At 52.7% G+C, this 18,343-nt stretch overlaps 2 protein-coding genes across 4 annotated transcripts in view; both read left to right on the top strand.

The window, feature by feature from the left end:
* TEN1 (TEN1 subunit of CST complex) overlaps positions 1 to 11,704 on the top strand; it is a 23,628-nt gene extending 11,924 nt beyond the window's left edge. The window contains exon 4 of one of the 3 annotated variants that reach the window (XM_012453682.2): positions 11,265 to 11,704. In XM_012453682.2, coding sequence (XP_012309105.1) covers positions 11,265 to 11,386 — 122 coding nt within the window. In that variant the 3' untranslated portion in view covers positions 11,387 to 11,704. Of the gene's footprint in view, positions 1 to 1,971; positions 2,164 to 11,264 lie in introns of those variants that run through there. The other 2 variants (XM_064369645.1, XM_064369646.1) reach the window with 2 other exon arrangements.
* Positions 11,701 to 18,343, top strand: CDK3 (cyclin dependent kinase 3). The gene is made up of 8 exons (XM_064369644.1): positions 11,701 to 11,789; positions 12,651 to 12,776; positions 13,095 to 13,172; positions 13,243 to 13,363; positions 13,459 to 13,629; positions 13,722 to 13,823; positions 15,246 to 15,449; positions 17,673 to 18,343. The coding sequence occupies exons 1-8, from the start codon at positions 11,707 to 11,709 to the stop codon at positions 17,790 to 17,792; spliced, it is 1,005 nt and encodes a 334-aa protein (XP_064225714.1). The 5' UTR covers positions 11,701 to 11,706; the 3' UTR covers positions 17,793 to 18,343.

The raw sequence follows: 18,343 nt of genomic DNA, 5'->3' as shown, positions 1-18,343 counted from the left end.
TCAACTCAGAGTGGACTGGCCACACGGGGCCAACTCAAAGACAGGGTGGCTGGCACCTGTAATCCCAGCACTTTGGGAGGCCTAGGCTGGTGGATCACCTGAGGTCAGGAATTCGAGAGCAGCCTGGCCAAATGGCAAAACCCCATCTCTACTAAAAATACAAAAATTAGCTGGGCGTAGTAGCTTGTGCCTCTAGTCCCAGCTACTCAGAAAACTGAGGCAGGAGAATCACTTGAACCGGGGAGGTGGAGGTTGCAGTGAGCCAAGATTGTGCCACTGCACCCTAGCCTGGGTGAAAGAGTGAGACTCTGTCTCAAAAAAAAAGACAGGTACAGTGAAGAGGTGGTCCTCAGGGGGAAGTGAGAACCAGAAGAGAGAAATGACTGATTTCTTCAGGTCCACAAGCACAGCCCTGATGTGAAGCAGTTTGGTTAGATCTTTTTGAATTTGCCTGTCAGCCCTTAATCTTGAGTGTTTTTGTTTTTTCTTTTTGAGGTGGAGTTTTGCTCTATTGCCCAGGCTGGAGTGCAGTGGCAGGATCTCTGCTCACTGAAACCTCTGCTTCCCAGAGTTAAGCAATTCTCTGCCTCAGCCTCCAGAGTGGCTGAGATTACAGGTGCCCGCCACCATGCCCAACTACTTTTTTGTATTTTTTTTTTTTTTTAAGATGGAGTTTCGCTCTTGTTACCCAGGCTGGAGTGCAATGGCACGATCTCGGCTCACCGCAACCTCCTCCTCTTGGGTTCAGGCAATTCTCCTGCCTCAGCCTCCTGAGTAGCTGGGATTACAGGCACGCGCCACCGTGTCCAGCTGATTTTTTGTATTTTTAGTAGAGACGGGGTTTCACCATGTTGACCAGGATGGTCTCGATTTTTTGACCTCATGATCCACCCGCCTCGGCCTCCCAAAGTGCTGGGATTACAGGCGTGAGCCACCGCGCCTGGCCTACTTTTTTGTATTTTTAGTAGAGATGGCTTTTCACCATGTCAGCCAGGATAGTCTCGATCTCTTGACCTAGTGATCCACCCGCCTTGGCCTCCCAAAGTGCTGGGATTACAGGCGTGAGCCACCGCACCCAGCCTAATCTGAGTCTTTAAAAAATTTTAAAAAGGCTGGGCGCGGTGGCTCATGCCTGTAATCCCAGCACTTTGGGAGGCCAAGGCGGGTGGATCACGAGGTCAAGAGATCGAGACTATCCTGGTCAACATGGTGAAACCCCGTCTCTACTAAAAATACAAAAAAATTAGCTGGGCACGGTGGCGCGTGCCTGTAATCTCAGCTACTCAGGAGGCTGAGGCAGGAGAATTGCCTGAACCCAGGAGGCGGAGGTTGCAGTGAGCCGAGATCACGCCATTGCACTCCAGCCTGGATAACAAGAGCGAAACTTCGTCTCCAAAAAAAAAAAAATTAAAAAAAAATTTTTTTTTGAGGCAAGGTCTTGCTCTGTCATCCAGGCTAGACTGCAGTGATTTGATCACAGCTCACTGCAGCCTCCACCTCCTGGCCTCATGCGATCCTTCTACCTCAGCCTCCTGATTAGCTGGGCCCATGGGTGTGCACCACCACGATCAGCTAATTTTTAAATTTTCTGTAGAAAGAAAGTATCATTCACTTTTCAAAAGAAGACATATATGAGGCCAACAAACATGAAAAAATGCTCATGATCACTGGTCATTAGAGAAATGCAAATCAAAACCACATTGAGATATCATCTCACGCCAGTTAGAATGGCGATCATTAAAAAATCTGGAGACAACAGATGCTGGAGAGGATGTGGAGAAATAGGAACACTCTTACACAGTTGGTGGGAGTGTAAATTAGTTCAACCACTGTGGAAGACAGTGTGGTGATTTCTCAAGGATTTAGAAATAGAAATTCCATTTTACCCAGCAATCCCATTACTGGACATATACCCAAAGAACTATAAATCGTTCTACTATAAAGACACATGCACACGTATGTTCATTGCAGCCCTGTGTATAATAGCAAAGACCTGGAACCAACCCAAATGCCCATCAATGATAGACTGAACAAAGAAAATGGACTTGGATGAATCTGGAAGACATCATTCTCAGCAAACTGACACAAGAACAGAAAGCCAAACGCCACATGTTCTCACTTATAGGTGGATGTTGAACAATGAGAACACGTGGATTCAGGGAGAGGAGCATCACACACTGGGGGCAGTTGAGGGGAGTGGGGGAGAGACAGCGGGTGTTGGGGAGGGAGGAGGGTGAGGAGGGATAACATGGAGAGAAATGCCAGATATAGTGTGCACCTAAAGTTAAAAAAAAGAAAAAAAAAAGGGCCAGGTGCAGTGGCTCATGCCTGTAATCCCAGCACTTTGGGAGGCCGTGGCAAGTGGATCACGAGGTCAAGAGATCAAGACCATCCTGGTCAACATGGTGAAACTCCGTCTCTACTAATACAAAAAAAATTAGCTGGGCATGGTGGCGCACACCTGTAGTCCCAGTTACTTGGGAGGCTGAGGCAGGAGAATTGCTTGAACCCAGAAGGCGGAGGTTGCGGTGAGCCGAGATCGCACCATTGCACTCCAGCCTGGGTAACAAGAGTGAAATTCCGTCTCAAAAAAAAAAAAAAAAAAGTGTCATTATCTTGGGATGGGATCTGTCTGCCTTGGCCTCCCAAAGTGCTGGGATTACAGGTGTGCACCACCAAATCCGGCCTTCTGATTTTTATTGCTGTTTTTTTTTTTCTTGAGATAGAGTCTTACTCTGTGTTGTCCAGGCCGAGTGCAGTGGCGTGATCTTGGCTCACTGCAACCTCTGCCTCCCAGGTTCAAGCGATTCTCATGCCTCAGCCTCCTGAGTAGCTGGGATTACAGGCACCTGCCACCAAGCCCAGCTAATTTTTGTATTTTTAGTAGAGACGTGGTTTCACCATGTTGGCCACTCTGGTCTTGAACTCCTGGCCTCAGGTGATCTACCGGCCTCGGCCTTCCAAAGTACTGGGATTACAGGCATGAGCCACCACGCCCAGCCTAATTATTTTTTATTTAATAAAAGTTAATCTTTACTCAGGCTTAAGCCTTTGTGTTTACAGCCTGAAAGTTCAAGGACTCTTGAAGATTCAACTGAGAGTGGACTGGCCGCATGGTGCCAACTCAAAGACAGGGTGGCTGGCACCTGTAATCCCAGCACTTTGGGAGGCCTAGGCCAGTGGATCACCTGAGGTTAGGAATTCGAGAGAAGCCTGGCCAACATGGCAAAACCCTGTCTCTACTAAACATACAAAAATTAGCTCATTGATTTGGGTGAGGTTTGGGAGGGAGGAATGGGTACAAAGGACCTTTGCAAAATGGTTTCTACCTTGACTACAGTCCAGAAACCCTCAGGGCATTCTCTGATGGTTTCACTCCAACAATGAATCTCTGGAGCTCTCGGGAAGACACTGCCCGGGGTCTGAAACTTAAGGCCCCATTGCAAATACAGGAAAGGTTTGTTTGTTTGTTCATTTATTTATTCATTTAGAGATGGAGTCTTGCTCTGTGGCTCAGGCTGGAGTGCAGTGATGCAATCTCGGCTCACTACAACCTCTGTCTTCCAGATTCAGATGATTCTGCCTCAGCCTCCCAAGTAGCTGGGATTACGGGTACCCGCCATCATGCCCAGCTAGTTTTTGTATTCTTAGTAGAGAGGGGGGTTTCACCATGTTGGCCAGGCTGGCCTTGAACTCCTGCTGTCAAGTGATCGGCCTGCCTTGGCCTCCCACAGTGCTGGAATTAGAGGCGTGAGCCACCACACCTGGCCCTATCCTGCCATTTCTGTATGGATTGCCTATCGGAGAAACCAAATGGTTTTTTTTTTTTTTTTTTTTTTGAGACGGAGTCTCGCTTTGTTGCCAGGCTGGAGTGGAGTGGCACGATCTCGGCTCACTGCAACCTCTGCCTCCTGGGTTCAAGCAATTCTCCTGCCTCAGCCTCCCGAGTAGCTGGGACTACAGTCACGCGCCACCAAGCCCAGCTAATTTTTGTGTTTTTAGTAGAGACTGGGTTTCACCATTTTGGCCAGGATGGTCTATCTTGATCATTTGACCTTGAGATCCACCTGCCTCAGACTCCCAAAGTGCTGGAATTATAGGCTTGAGCCACTGCGCCCATCCTAGAAAGTTCTTTAGAGAAAAGTTACAGTGAATAAATGCAGGAGAAATGTGTAACTTCAAAGTCATCACTTTAAAAGCCCTTACAAGATAAAAAATCCAGGCCACAGTCCTCGCTACCAGCCAAAATCATTGGGAAACATTTCGATGGGAGCATTGGGATGGAGGGACCCGCTGGCAGTGCCTGGGCCGGCCTGATCAATGTAAACATGATAAAAATCAGGACAAACAGGCCGGGCGCGGTGGCTCAAGCCTGTAATCCCAGCACTTTGGGAGGCCGAGGTGGGTGGATCACGAGGTCAAGAGATCGAGACCATCCTGGTCAACATGGTGAAACTCCGTCTCTACTAATACAAAAAAAATTAGCTGGGCATGGTGGCGCGTGCCTGTAATCCCAGCTACTCAGGAGGCTGAGGCAGGAGAATTGCCTGAACCCAGGAGGCGGAGGTTGCGGTGAGCCGAGATCGTGCCATTGCACTCCAGCCTGGGTAACGAGCGAAACTCCGTCTCAAAAAAAAAAAAAAAAAAAAAAAAAAATCAGGACAAACATCATGTGCCTCTGATATGAGGCATGAGGAGGATGCACATAGCACCATCTCTGATGGGTTCTTGCCAAAAAAAATTGAACCTGAAGCTAATCGGGCCTCAGAGGAAGCAGCCTGTTACCAGGCACGGGCCAGTTCACTACTCTTATAATTTGCATCACAACCCATTTTTTGTGTTTTTTTCTCCTTAAAATATTTTTGTCTTAATTTTCTTTTCTTTTTTTTTTTCCTTTTTTTTTTTTGAGATGGTGTCTTACTCTGTCGCCCAGGCTGGAGTGTAGTGGCGTGATCTCTGCTCACTGCAACCTCCGCCCCCTGGGTTCAAGCGATTCTCCGGCCTCAGCTTCCCGAGTAGCTGGGATTATAGGTGCCTGCCACCAGACCCAGCTAATTTTTGTGTTCTTAGCAGGGATGGGGTTTCACTGTCTTGGCCAGGCAGGTCTTGAGCTCCTGACCTCGTGATCCACCCGCCTTGGCTTCCCAAAGTGCTGGGATTACAGATGTGAGCCACTGTGCCTGGCCTGTCTTGATTTTCTAAGTCAAACATGCTTGTCATTCATGGTGGGGACTGGGAATCAAAGATGAGGAGGAGGGAGGAAAGCATCAGGCTGACTGTGCTCCAGCCTCCCTGACCTCTAGCCTGGGCGGAGGGGGCATCCTGTGGCTGCGTTAAACCTCCCTGTGAAGGCCAAGTGTGGTGGCTCATACCTGTAATCTCAGCACTTTGGGATGCCAAGGAGGGAGGATTGCTTGAGGCCAGGACTTTGAGGCCAGCCTGGGCAACATAGTGAGACCCCATCTTTACAAAAATTAAAAAATTAGCCAGGTGTGGTAGTACATGCTTGTAGTCCCAGTTACTTGAGAGGCTGAGGTGGGAGGATTGCTTGAGCCCAGGAGTTCAAGGTTACAGTGAGCTGAGATTGCACTACTGTACTCCAGCCTGGGTGACAGAGTGAGACCCTATTTAAAAAAAAAAAAGAGAAAAAAAACCCAGGTGCGGTGGCTCACACCTGTAATTCTAGCACTTTGGGAGGCTGAGGCAGGCAGATCACAAAGTCAAGAGTTCCAGACCAGCCTGGCCAATATGGTGAAACCCGGTCTCTACTAAAAATACAAAAATTAGCCGGGCATGGTGGCGGGTGCCCAGCTCAGTGAGGCTGAGGCAGGATAATTGCTTGAACTTGGGAGGTGGAGGTAGCAATGAGCTGAGATCACACCACTGCACTCTAGCCTGGGCAACAGAGCAAGACTGCCTCAAAAAAAAAAAGGCTGGGTTTGGTGGCTCATACCTGTAAGCCCAGCGCTTTGGGAGGCCAACGTGGGCAGATCACCTGAGGTCAGGAGTTCAAGACCAGCCTGGCCAACATGGTGAAACTCCATCTCTACTAAAAATACAAAGATTAGGCCAGGTGCGGTGGCTCACGCCTATAATCACAGCACTTTAGGAGGCTGAGGCAGGTGGATCACGAGGTCAAGAGATCGAGACCATCCTGGTCAACATGGTGGAACTCCGTCTCTACTAAAAATACAAAAATTAGCTGGGCATGGTGGCGCACGCCTGTAGTCCCAGCTACTTGGGAGGCTGATGCAGGATAATTGCCTGAACCCAGGAGACGGAGGTTGCGGTGAGCCGAGATCGCGCCATTGCACTCCAGCCTGGGTAACAAGAGCGAAACTCCATCTCAAAAAAAAAAACAAAAAACAAAGATTAGCCAGATATGGTGGCACATGCCTGTAATCCCAGCTACTCAGGAGTCTGAGGCAGGAGAATTGCTTGAACCCAGGAAGCAGAGGTTGCAGTGAGCTGAGATTGCACCATTGCACTCCAGCTTGGGCAACAAGGGCAAAACTTCATCTCAAAAAAAAGAAAAGAGAAAAAAAAAAAGTCCAGGTGTGGTTGGTCACACCTGTAATTCCAGCACTTTGAGAAGGGAGGATCGCTCGAGCCCAGGAGTTCAAGACCAGTCTGGGAAATGTAGCAAGAGCCTGTTTTTATAAATAAATAAATGAATAAAAATAAAACAGGCTGGGCATAGTGGCTCATGCCTGTAATCCCAGCACTTTGGGAGGCTGAGGTGGGTGGATCACCTGAAGTCAGGAGTTTGAGACCACCCTGACCAACATGGAGAAACCCCATCTCTACTAAAAATACAAAAATTAGCTGGGCGTGGTAGCACATGCCTGTAATCCCAGCTACTCAGGAAGCTGAGGCAGGAGAATTGCTTGAACCTGGGAGGCAAAGGTTGCAGTGAGCTGAGATTGTACCATTGTACCCCAGCATGAGCAACAAGAGTGAAACTCTGTCTCAAAAAAAAAAGAAAGAAAAGAAATGAAACAATAAACCTTCCTGTGCCAGGTCCAAAGTTCTGTGGTGACACAAAGGTTGATCAGACATGAATTCTGCCTCGTGGCTACACTGAAAGTTCCAAGGACCAGTGAGAGGTCACCTTTCAGAAATGTTTGCAGAAGAGTTAGCTAAGAAGACGCACAGGTGAAGACATGCTGGGGTGTGCTAAAACCCACAGACCTGACACCTGCTGATGCCCTGAAAAGGCCCGAGGGCCTCCTGTCCTGGAACTAAAGTGTGGGCACAGCCTTTCCCAGGCCTACTCCAGAGGCCCTCAGAGCATGCCCGGGCTGAAGGGCACTGGACCACAGCAAGCAGCTGCCCACACGCCCTTGCCCTGCATCCTCTGCCTTCTGGTTTTCTCTCACTGCACCCCTGCACCCTGTACTCAGAAACCTTCCTGTGTGGCTCAGGGACTCACTCATCTAGCATGTTGAGAGGCTGAGGTGGGAGGATCACTCGAACTCAGGAGTTCGAGACCAGCTTAGGCAACATAGACTCCATCTCTACAAAAGAAAATGTTAGCGGGGCTTGGTGGCTCGTGCTTGTAGTCTCAGCTACTTGAGAGGCTAAGGCAGGAGGATGGTTTGAGGCCGGAGTTCAATGCTGCAGTGAACTCTGGTCACACCACTGCACTTGAACCTGGGTGACAAAATGAGACCCTGTTTCTAAAGAAAAAGAAAAAGAGGCCAGGCACTGTGGCTCATGCCTGTAATCCCAGCACTTTTGGGAGGCTGAGGTGGGTGGATTACTTGAGTCCAGAAGTTCTAGACCAGCCTGGGTAACATGGTGAAACCCCGTCTCTAAAAAAAATAGAAAATTTAGCAGGGTGTGTTGTTGCAGGCATGCCTGTAGTTCCAGCTGCTGGGGAGGCTGAGGTGGGAAGATCACTTGAGCCAGGGAAGTGGAGGTTGCAGTGAGCTGAGACTCTACCACTGCACTACAGCCTGGGTGACAGAGTGAGACCCTGTCTAAAAACAAATAGAAGGCTGCGTGCGGTCACTCACACCTGTAACCCCAGCACTTTGGGAGGCCAAGGCAGGTGGATCACTTGAGGTAGGGAGTTCAAGACCAGCCTGGGCAATATGGTGAAACCCTGTCTCTACTCAAAATACAAAATTAGCTGGGCGTGGTGATGCATATCTGTTATCCCAGGTACTCGGGAGGCTGAGGCAGGAGAATCACTTGAACCCAGGAGGTGGAGGTTGCAGTGAGCCAAGATCATACCACTGCACTCTAGCCTGGGTGACAGAGCAAGAGCCTGCTAAAAAAAAAAAAAAAGAGAGAGAGAAAGAATAAAGAAGAAAAAAGAAAAGAGAAAGAGAGGGATGGGGGAAACCTTCCAGGCGTCCTGTGTGCACCTCCCTCTTCAAGCATCCTTACCAGCTGGCTCTGGGACTTGCCCAAACCCTTCTCCCTAGACCACACATCCACAGTCTGGAGCGGGCCCGAGGTCCACTGGGTCCTCAGGCGTGTCATATCACACATCCCTCCCTGTCTCCCTGCTGCCAACTGGTTCCACCACCATGCACCTCTGCCCCAGTTACACCTCCCACGCCCACTGCCACACCTTGGACGTGTCTCCCTGAGATTGCCGTCCCGGTGCCCCAGTGCACGCCACCCACTCTCGCTTCTACTTCTGCTACGTCATTCTTGTCCCATCAGGACCTGTGTACTCAGGACTCCTGGGCTGTTTCCCCCGCCTCTCTTCCCCTCTGGGCCTTGCTTTTCATCGCTCCCACTCCGAGACCCCAGCCTCCACCCTCCTGGTCCTGGCAACTGTTGAGTGCAGAGAGTTCTGAGGATTTGGAGCACAGTGATTTCAGGGGCTCACTGGGGTCCCCCTGCACTGCCTAGAAATCCTTCTTGTGTCCTGGCCACGCCCCCTTCCCAGACACCACAACCCTGCCTGGTAAAAACCCACTTCCTCTCCTCCCCTGTCCCAACCCGCAGATTGCTTTACGTCCCAGCTAGAACTGAGGCGACAGGCAGCCGTTCTTCCTCCTACAATCAGACATTGAAACGGCCACCGTTAGCTTCTTCCTCTAGTCTAAGATGAAGTGGGTCCCTCCTACCTAAAAGGTTACCACAGTTCTTCCCTCTCGACACGGAAGGCACTCAAGCCAGCCTCCTCTATATGGAAATAATAGTCCCAATGTTAAGATGTCATCTTCTACACTACAGTCTGCCCTGCCTGCCCATGACCTTCCCTCCCTTTGCAGACAACCCTCCTAAAAGAACATCTGTGTTCCCTATAACCCCTTCCTCTCCCCAGGCCTCACCCCACTGCATTCTGACTGCTTTTTATTTACTTATTTTTTGTTTTTTGAGATGGAGTCTTGCTCTGTCACCAGGCTGGAGTGCAGTGGCACGATCTCAGTCACTGCAGTCTCCGCCTCCCAGGTTCAAGTGATTCCCTTGCCTCAGCCTCCTGAGTAGCTGGGATTACAGGCATGCACCACCACACTCAGCTAATTTTTGTATTTTTAGTAGAGACGGGGTTTTGCCATGTTGGCCAGGCTGGTCTCGAATCCTGACCTCAGGTAATCTGCCTGCCTTGGAAATCTATTCATTAAAGTGCTCAGAGAGCAGAGAGAACATGAGTGCAAACATTTTTTTAACTTTTTTTTTCTATTGCAAGCCATGACTGGTGAGAAAACAAACATCAGCTAGGCACAATGGCTCATACCTATAATCCCTGCATGTTGGGAGGCTGAGGCGGGCAGATCGCTTGAGCCCAGGAGTTTGAGACCAGGCTGGGCAACGTGGCAACACCCCATCTCTACAAGAAATACAAAAATTAGCCGGGTGTGGTGGTGCGTGCCTGTAGTCCCAGCTCCTCGGGAAGCTGAGATGATCACCTGAGCCTGGGAGGTTGAGGCTACATTGAGTTGTGATTGAGTCCCTGGACTCCAGCCCAAGTGACAAAGCAACACCCTGTCTCAAAGAAATTTTTTTGAGTTGGAGTCTTGCTCTGTCACCCAGGCTGGAGTGCAGTGGTGGGTGATCTCGGCTCACTGCAACCTCAGGTCCCCCAGGTTCAAGCGATTCTCCTGCCTCAGCCTCCCGAGTAACTAGGACTACAAGCATGTACCACTACACCTGGCTAATTTTTGTATTTTTAGTAGAGACAAGGTTTCATCATGTTGGCCAGGGTGGTCTTGAACTCCCAACCTCAAGTGTTCCGCCTGCCTCAGCCTCCCAAAGTGCTGGGATTATAGGTGTGAGTGACTGCACCTGGCAAAAGAAAGAAAATTTTTAAAAAGTCTCTTATGGGGGGTGGGTGTGGTGGCACGCACCTGTAGTCCCAGCTACTCAGGAGGCTGAGTTAGGAGAATTGCTTGAACCTGGGAGGTGGAGGTTGCAGTGAGCCAAGATTGCACCACTGCACTCCAGCCTGGGTGACAGAATGAGACTCTGTCTCAAAAAAAAAAATAATAATAATAATAATGGCTATTATGGGCCAGGCATGGTGGTTCACGCCCCATAATCCCAGCACTTTGGGAGGCCAAGGCAGGTAGATGACCTGAGGTCGGGAGTTCAAGACCAGCCTGACCAACATGGTGAAACCCCGTCTGTACTAAAAATACAAAATTAGCCAGGCGCGGTGGTGCATACCTGTAATCCCAGCTACTTGGGAGGCTGAGGCAGGATAATCACTAGAACTCGAGAGGTGGAGGTTGTGGTGAGCTGAGATTGGGCCATTGTCCTCCAGCCTGGGCAACAGGAACTAAACTCACATCTCAAAAAAAAAAAGTCCGTAGTGGCAAATCCCAGATGTCTTTCCTGTTTGGTGCCATCTGTGCATTGGCAAACCTTTCCATCTTGTATCAGTTCACCACCGCATCTGTGAGAAGCCCCCGAGCCCCTCATCCAGGGTGCGATGACCTGCTCCTATAAAGCCAAACTTACCTGGAGCTCAGTCCCTTGGATTTTTAAAATATGGGTGTCTCTTTTCCTCTGGTTTCTGATGACAGTGTGTCCCAAAGTGCCAAGGGGGCCTTTCCCTCAGTCCAGAGAGTTTTCTGGCCACCAGCTAAGTTCCAGACACAGGCCTGCTGTGCATGACCGGCCCACAGTTCTAGGCCCAAGTGTGCAGTTGCCTTCGCCCCAGATGCCGTTTTCCTGTCCACACCGCTTGCTGCCAAAAGCCAGGACTGAGCTGTTGAGGGAACAGCTGGCATGCATGCATCTTGAAGGACGTTGTTGACTGGCTGCCAGTCACCGCTCGTGCCCTGGTGTTTGTCTTGCAGATGGAGGCTCCGTGGTGAAGGCGCGGGTGCTGACCTGTGTGGAGGGGATGAACCTGCCTTTGCTGGAACAAGCCATCCGGGAGCAGAGGCTGTACCAGCAGGAGCGGGGCGGCGGCCAGTAGAAACAGCAGCCCAGCAACACCCCCACCTGCTTCGGGGGTCAAACCCTCTGGAGCTGCAGGAACCCCGGAGAGCACAGACACCCCCCAGCGACCGCCTTGTCTGCAGCCTGAAAACAGAGGGGCGGGTGGTGAATCCAGCCCCTTCTGCTACTTTGGGATTGGCTCAGCAATGAGAGCCCTGAAAGCAGGCCCCAAATCCGACAGCTACACCCTGGGAGACTGCAGGTGGCCAAGCTTGGGTGCTGGGGCTGTGCCTGGTGTGGGGCCGTGGAGGGTTCCAGAAGGTCCTGGTGAATAAAGGCCCAGGGGGCGTGCCCTCAATGTGTGCACCTGGTGCAGCGCTGCTGGGGGCCAGGAGGGGGAGCCACAACCGGTCGTGGGCTGCAGCCTCTCAGGGCTTCTGGTGAATTCTGGGCCGGGGGCCTCAGGGGAGGGCGCTGGGGGCCCAGGGACCTGGGTGTGGGGCCCAGGACGCAGGGGTGTTGCCCCTGGCCAGCCTCTGCCCTCAGAGGAGGCTGAGCGGCATCACACGGGCCGGGCCAAGGCCCTAGGCCCTGACATTGCAGCCCAGGGCAGGACTGTGGCTTCAGAGCTCTCCCGACCCCTGACCTCTGTCCCCAGTGGCCCCGGCCCCTGGGCAGCCCTTCCTGGTCGCCGTGTGTCCCCAGAGCCTGGGCCTGGCTGGGCTGGGCAGGGGCCTGGGCGGGAGAGGGTGGTCCTGCCCTCGAGGCAGGGCACGGGTGAGAGGCCTAGGTGGCTGGGCTAGGCTGGGCGGGAGAGGGTGGTCCTGCCCTCCAAGGCAGGGCCCGGGTGAGAGACCTGGGGGGCTTGGCTGGGCTGGGCAAGGGGGGCCCCTGACTCCCTGGGAGTCCAGGCTGGGCTGGGGTGGGTGAAGGGCAGCCCCCGATCCCCTGGGGGTTATGGCTGGGCTGGGCAGGGGCCTGGGTGGGAGAGTGTGGGCCCTGCCCTCTGAGGTCAGGCACGGGCAAGAAGCCTGGGGGGTCCTGGGTGTGCCGGGCTGGGCGAGGAGTGGCCCCGGAACCCCTGGGGGTCCAGGCTGGGCTGGGCTGTGCGAGAGGTGGCCTCCGGCCCCCAGCCAGGTTCCCAGGCAGGATGAGCCAACTAGAGGGGGTGGCTGGGCCACATGCCTTGGGAGCCAGGCAGCCTGGGTGTGGCTGGGCAGGGTGTCATGTGGTGCTGGAGGGGCAGTGGGGGTGCTGGGTGTGGGGTGCGAATGGCTCGGCGCCTTCTGTTTCCCGGACAGCTCTGCTGCCATGGATGTGTTCCAGAAGGTAGAGAAGATCGGAGAGGGCACCTACGGGGTGGTATACAAGGCCAAGAACAGGGAGACAGGACAGCTGGTGGCCCTGAAGAAGATCAGGCTAGATTTGTGAGTGCTGGGACGGCCCCCGAGTTACCCGCCCTGGACCATCACAGCCTGGGCACTCTCCAATCCGTTTCCTCCTTCTGGAAGTCCACACTCATCTCCTCTGGGTGCTGCCTGCAGCCCTTACCCATCCCCCACTCAGCTCACTGCCTCCTGATCAGCCTTTGCCTGGGCCCTGCTCTGTGGAGCTTGGTGGGTGACAAGCCAAGGAGCACAGGTCTCTATCGCCGGGGCCCAGGCCATCAACGCAGAAGCCGATCCCCCTGGCCGGAAGTGCCGTTCTTGGCCTCGGCCTCTGTGCCCATGGCTTGTTTCTTGCAGGGAGACAGAGGGGGTCCCAAGCACTGCCATCAGGGAGATCTCCCTGCTCAAGGAGCTGAAGCACCCCAATATCGTCAGGTGAGTTGGGGATGGAGGCGGGGAAGCTGGGATGGCGAACGTGACATCCTGACTGCCATCTCCCTGCCAGGCTGTTGGATGTGGTGCACAATGAGAGGAAGCTTTATCTGGTGTTTGAGTTCCTCAGCCAGGACCTGAAGAAGTACATGGACTCCGCCCCAGGCTCGGAGCTCCCCATGCACCTCATCAAGGTAGGGAGGGAAGGGGAGGTGACACCCCGTCCCCGCTATCCCTGTCCGCTCAGCGCCTCCACTCAGCTGGCTCCACCTCACACTTATTTCTCCAGAGCTACCTCTTCCAGCTGCTGCAGGGGGTGAGTTTCTGCCACTCACATCGGGTCATCCACCGAGACCTGAAGCCCCAGAATCTGCTCATTAATGAGTTAGGTGCCATCAAGCTGGCTGACTTCGGCCTGGCTCGAGCCTTCGGGGTGCCCCTGCGCACCTACACCCACGAGGTATCGTGAGACAAAGAGGGGAGAGGGGCAGCAGGAGGAGTGTCACCCATGCACTCAGCCACCCTGAATGTTGCTGTTTCCTTGCCCTGCAGGTGGTGACTCTGTGGTATCGCGCCCCCGAGATTCTCTTGGGCAGCAAGTTCTATACCACAGCTGTGGATATCTGGAGCATTGGTTGCATCTTTGCAGAGATGGTAGAGAGAGGGGTACACATGGACACGGGGTGCCACAGGCGGGGTCCTACTGGGTTTGGGTGGAGCCCACTGATACTTCCAGTAGAGGTGGATTAAAGAGTGTTTGGGGCTGGGCACAGTGGCTCACGCCTGTAATCCCAGCACTTTGGGAGGCTGAGGTGGGCGGATCACCTGAGGTCAGGAGTTCAAGACCAGCCTGGCCAACGTGGTGAAACCCCGTCTCTATTAAAAATACAAAAAATTAGGCTGAGCGTGGTAGCTCACGCCTGGGCGTGGTAGCTCAGCACTTTGGGAGGCCGAGGCAGGCGGATCACGAGGTCAGGAGTTCAAGACCAGCCTGACCAACATGGTGAAATCCCGTCTCTACTAAAAATACAAAAATTAGCCAGATGTGGTGCTACATGCTTGTAATTCCAGCTACCAGGGAGGGAGGCTGAGGCAGGAGAGTCGCCTTGAACCCAGAAGGCGGAGGTTCCAGTGAGCTGAGAGCATGCCATTGCACTCCAGCGTGGGTGACAGAGCTAGACTCCGTCTCAAAAAAAAAAAAAAAATTTTGCCGGGTGCAGTGGTGTGCACCTGTAATCCCAGCTACTCGGGAGGCTGAGGCAGGAGAATTGCTTGAACTCAGGAGGCGGAGGTTACAATGAGCCGAGATTGTGCCACTGCACTCCAGCCTCGGTGACAAAGCAAGACTTCATCTAAAAAAAAAAAAAAAAAAAGTCTGGGGCTTGTCCTGGGAAGTCTGGGGATGAAATACAAAAATTAGCTGGGTGTGATGGTGCATGCTTGTAGTCCCAGCTACTCAGGAGGTTGAGGCAGGAGGATTGCTTGAGGCTGTGGTTGAGGCTGCAGTGAGTTATGATTACGCCACTGCACTCCAGCCTGGGCAACAGAGCAAAAATCTGTCTCTAGGCCGGGCGCGGTGGCTCACGCCTATAATCCCAGCACTTTGGGAGGCTGAGGCGGGTGGATCATGAGGTCAAGAGATCGAGACCATCCTGGTCAACAAGGTGAAACCCCGTCTCTACTGAAAATATAAAAAAATTAGCTGGGCATGGTGGCGCGTGCCTGTAATCCCAGCTACTCAGGAGGCTGAGGCAGGAGAATTGCTTGAACCCAGGAGGCGGAGGTTGCAGTGAGCTGAGATCGCACCATTGCACTCCAGCCTGGGTAACAAGAGCGAAACTCCGTCTCAAAAAAAAAAAAAAAAAAAAAAATCTGTTTCTATTTTTTAAAAAAGGTGTTTGGTACTGGCCGAAGGACTGAGAAAGCCAGCTTTATTCCAAGAAAGGCCAGAATTCTATGCATAGCCATGGGAAAGCTATCTTGACAGGCGTCTCCCTGGGTCTGGCCCCTTACCTCATATTAGATTCTGTATGACAAAGTGGCGGACCCCACACCTTCTCCTCTTCCCCACTCCAGGTTACTCGAAAAGCCCTGTTTCCTGGTGACTCAGAGATTGACCAGCTCTTTCGTATCTTTCGTATACTGGGGACACCCAGCGAAGCCGTATGGCCCGGAGTCACCCAGCTGCCTGACTATAAGGGCAACTTCCCTAAGTGGACCGGGAAGGGGCTAGAAGAGATCGTGCCCAATCTGGAGCCAGAGGGCAAGGACCTGCTCATGGTAGGTGCATGTGGGCTCTGGCTGCTGCTCCAATTAGAGTCTCTCCTCATCAGCCGGCCTCTTAACATAACCGTGGCACTTTCTCAGCCTGAGGCCAGGATTTCTTTCCTGATCCTTATACACAGCTGGCTCGTCTTTGTCCTTGAGTATACTGATTGTTTGACCTGGGAGCCTCCCCGACGATAAGTGCAGTGTTTATCTTCCCTGTGAGAGCGGCGATCGCTGACTTAGCTCTGTCTTTATGTCGTGCTGTGCACCCTTTTCCCCGAGTTGCCTTATGAGTTTGGTTATTCCTCTTTGTGGACATTATTGCTCCATCTGAGCTCTATGCTTCCCCAGGCCGGGGCCATACCTTCTTTTCTAATTTTTTTTTTTTTATACGGGGTTTCGTTCTTGTTACCCAGGCTGGAATGCAATGGCGTGATCTCAGCTCATTGCCACCTCCGCCTCCTGAGTTCAAGCAATTCTCCTGCCTCAGCCTCGTGGGTGGCTGGGACTACAGGTGCCTGCCACCATGCCCAGCTAATTTTTTTTTTTTTAAGGTAGAGACAGGGTTTCACAATATTGGCCAGGCTGGTCTTGAACTCCTGACCTCAGGTGATCTGCCCACCTCAGCCTCCCAGAGTGCTGGGATTACAGGCACGAGCCACTGTGCCCAGCTGGGGCCACACCTCCTACTGCCTGGGTGTTCCCCCTGTGACTCCTATGGTGGTCAGTCTTCAGAACAGGCTGTTCCTTGCTGCATGGGCCCATGCCATGGTCCTCACTCACCCCTCCTGTTGGTGCCTTGAGCTGGCCCAGGCTGGACAGCCCAGGAAGCATCTGGCAGAGCCGTCTGTTCTTTTTTTCTTTTTGAGACAGGGGGTCTCACTCAGTTACCAAGGCTGGAGTGCAGTGATGTGACTCGCAGCCTTGACCTCCAAGCCACAAGCAATCCTCCCGTCTCAGCCTTCTGAGTAGCTGGGAGCACAGGTGCATGCCACTGTGCCTGGGTAATTTTTGTATTTTTTTGTAGAGACAGCATTTCACCACATTGCCCAGGCTGGTCTCAAACTCCTGGGCTCAATTAATCCTCCTGCCTCAGCTTCCTGGGTACCTGGGACTATAGGTGTGTGCCACCATGCCTAGCTAATTTTTGTATTTTTTTGTAGAAATGGGATCTCACATCCAGGTGTGGTGGCTCACACCTGTAATCCCAGCACTTTGGGAGGCTGAGGCGGGTGGATCACGAGGTCAGGAGTTCAAGACAAGCCTGGCCAAGATGGTGAAACCCCATCTCTACTAAAAAAAAATACAAAAATTAGCTGGGCATGGTGGTGTGTGCCTGTAATCCCAGCTACTCTGGAGGCTGAGGCAGGAGAATTGCTTGAACCGGGACCTGGGAGGTGGAGGTTGCAGTGAGCTGAGATCATGCCACTGCACTCCAGCCTAGGCTACAGATGAGACACTGCTTCAGAAAAAAAAAAAAAAAAGGAGTCTCACTATGTTGCCCAGACTGGTCTCGAACTCCTGGGCTCAAGCGATCCTCCTGTCTCGGCCTCTCAAAGTGCTGGGGATTACAGGTGTGAGCCACTTCGCCCATCCACCCTCCATTCTTGCCCACAAAGTCTTGGAGCCACATTTCTGTCCTTAATCTGGTGTTGAGTGAGAGGAAGGCGGGTCAGTATTTTCATCTTCAGGTTGTGTGCCCAGCTCTCCAGAAGTCTCCGTGTGTTGTCTACCCACCCAATGGCAGCAGGATGGCATGGACTCCAGCCAAGGCTCCGAGCCCTCTATCCGGGCTGCTCCACGACAGGGGTCCTTCCACATCCTGCCTGGGTTTAGGGACTCTAGGGTAGGGGGCTGGACAGGTCTGGCTTCTTAGAGTGTCAGTTCCCATGCCCCCACTCAGGGTTGCTCCCTGGACAGCTTCAGTTCCCTGCTTCCTGATACGTCGGGGATCTTCCGGACTAGAAGCAGACTGGGACCTGGGACCCTCCCCAAGGAGTGGGGTGACTCAGCTTCAGTGGCCTGAGGAGACCTGGGTGACTCATTAGGACTGTCCAGATTCCAAGAGTGTCCAGAACTGGCTGGAGAGCTGGGAGGTTGTGGTTTCATGCGGTTCTAGATTTGAGGGCAGCCGTTTTGGGGCTCAGGCCCTTGATCTGGGACCTGGGAGGGGAATTCCTCACCCCACCCTGGCTGCATTCAGACCCCATCTTCCTCCTCCTCCTTCCTTCCCAGCAACTCCTGCAGTATGACCCCAGCCGGCGGATCACGGCCAAGACCGCCCTGGCCCACCCATACTTCTCGTCCCTGGAGTCCTCCCCGGCCGCCCACCAGTATGTGGTGCATCGATTCTGATGTTGAGAACGTCAGGGCCACACTCAGATCCTCTCTCGAGCAGCTGCTGCCCCAGCTGCCTCCCACCCATTCCCAACAGAGGACGCATCTGGGGAGAGCAAAGCGCTAAGGAATTGGCATCAACCTGCAGAGGGCTGAGTCTGGGTTAGTCCTGCCCGCAGGTTAGCGAGATCCTGTGTTGTTTTTTGGGTTTGACAGAGAGTCGTTTCAAAATAGAGGCACAGATGCTCCATGCATGGGGGTCCCCAGGCACTGGAACAACAAATACTAAGTTAAAGGCAGGGGGCCTGCCCGGTCTGGGCAGGGCCAGAGCCTGAGGAAAGAGGGTGCCCCCTGCTGGTCTTTTTGGATTTAAAATGTTTGGGGGAAGAGTTGAGTTTCAGTTCAGAGTCCCAAGTTAAACAGGAGGGAGTGAGGGAAAGGAGAGAGGACATGCCCCCGATCCCAGGAGAGCTGGGCTGTGTCTGCACTAAGGAGTTGTTCCTTCACTCAAGATGTGCTCGTCTTGGTTCGTTTCTGGCTTGACAACAAGAAATAAACATGATAATGTT

The sequence above is a fragment of the Aotus nancymaae genome, unplaced genomic scaffold, assembly GCF_030222135.1.
Source record: "Aotus nancymaae isolate 86718 unplaced genomic scaffold, 86718_ANA_hifiasm-v0.15.2.pri h1tg000089l, whole genome shotgun sequence".
Classification (NCBI taxonomy): domain Eukaryota; kingdom Metazoa; phylum Chordata; class Mammalia; order Primates; family Aotidae; genus Aotus; species Aotus nancymaae.
Note: the sequence above shows the minus strand (reverse complement) of the source record. Positions and strands in the feature narration are given on the sequence as shown.

Coding starts and splice junctions, on each gene's coding strand:
- CDK3 (XM_064369644.1), top strand. CDS start 11,707: ATGTGTGCACCTGGTGCAGCGCTGCTGGGGGCCAGGAGGGGGAGCCAC. Junction 11,790..12,650: donor GCAGCCTCTCAGGGCTTCTG/GTGAATTCTGGG, acceptor TTTCCCGGACAG/CTCTGCTGCCATGGATGTGT. Junction 13,630..13,721: donor TGCGCACCTACACCCACGAG/GTATCGTGAGAC, acceptor CTTGCCCTGCAG/GTGGTGACTCTGTGGTATCG.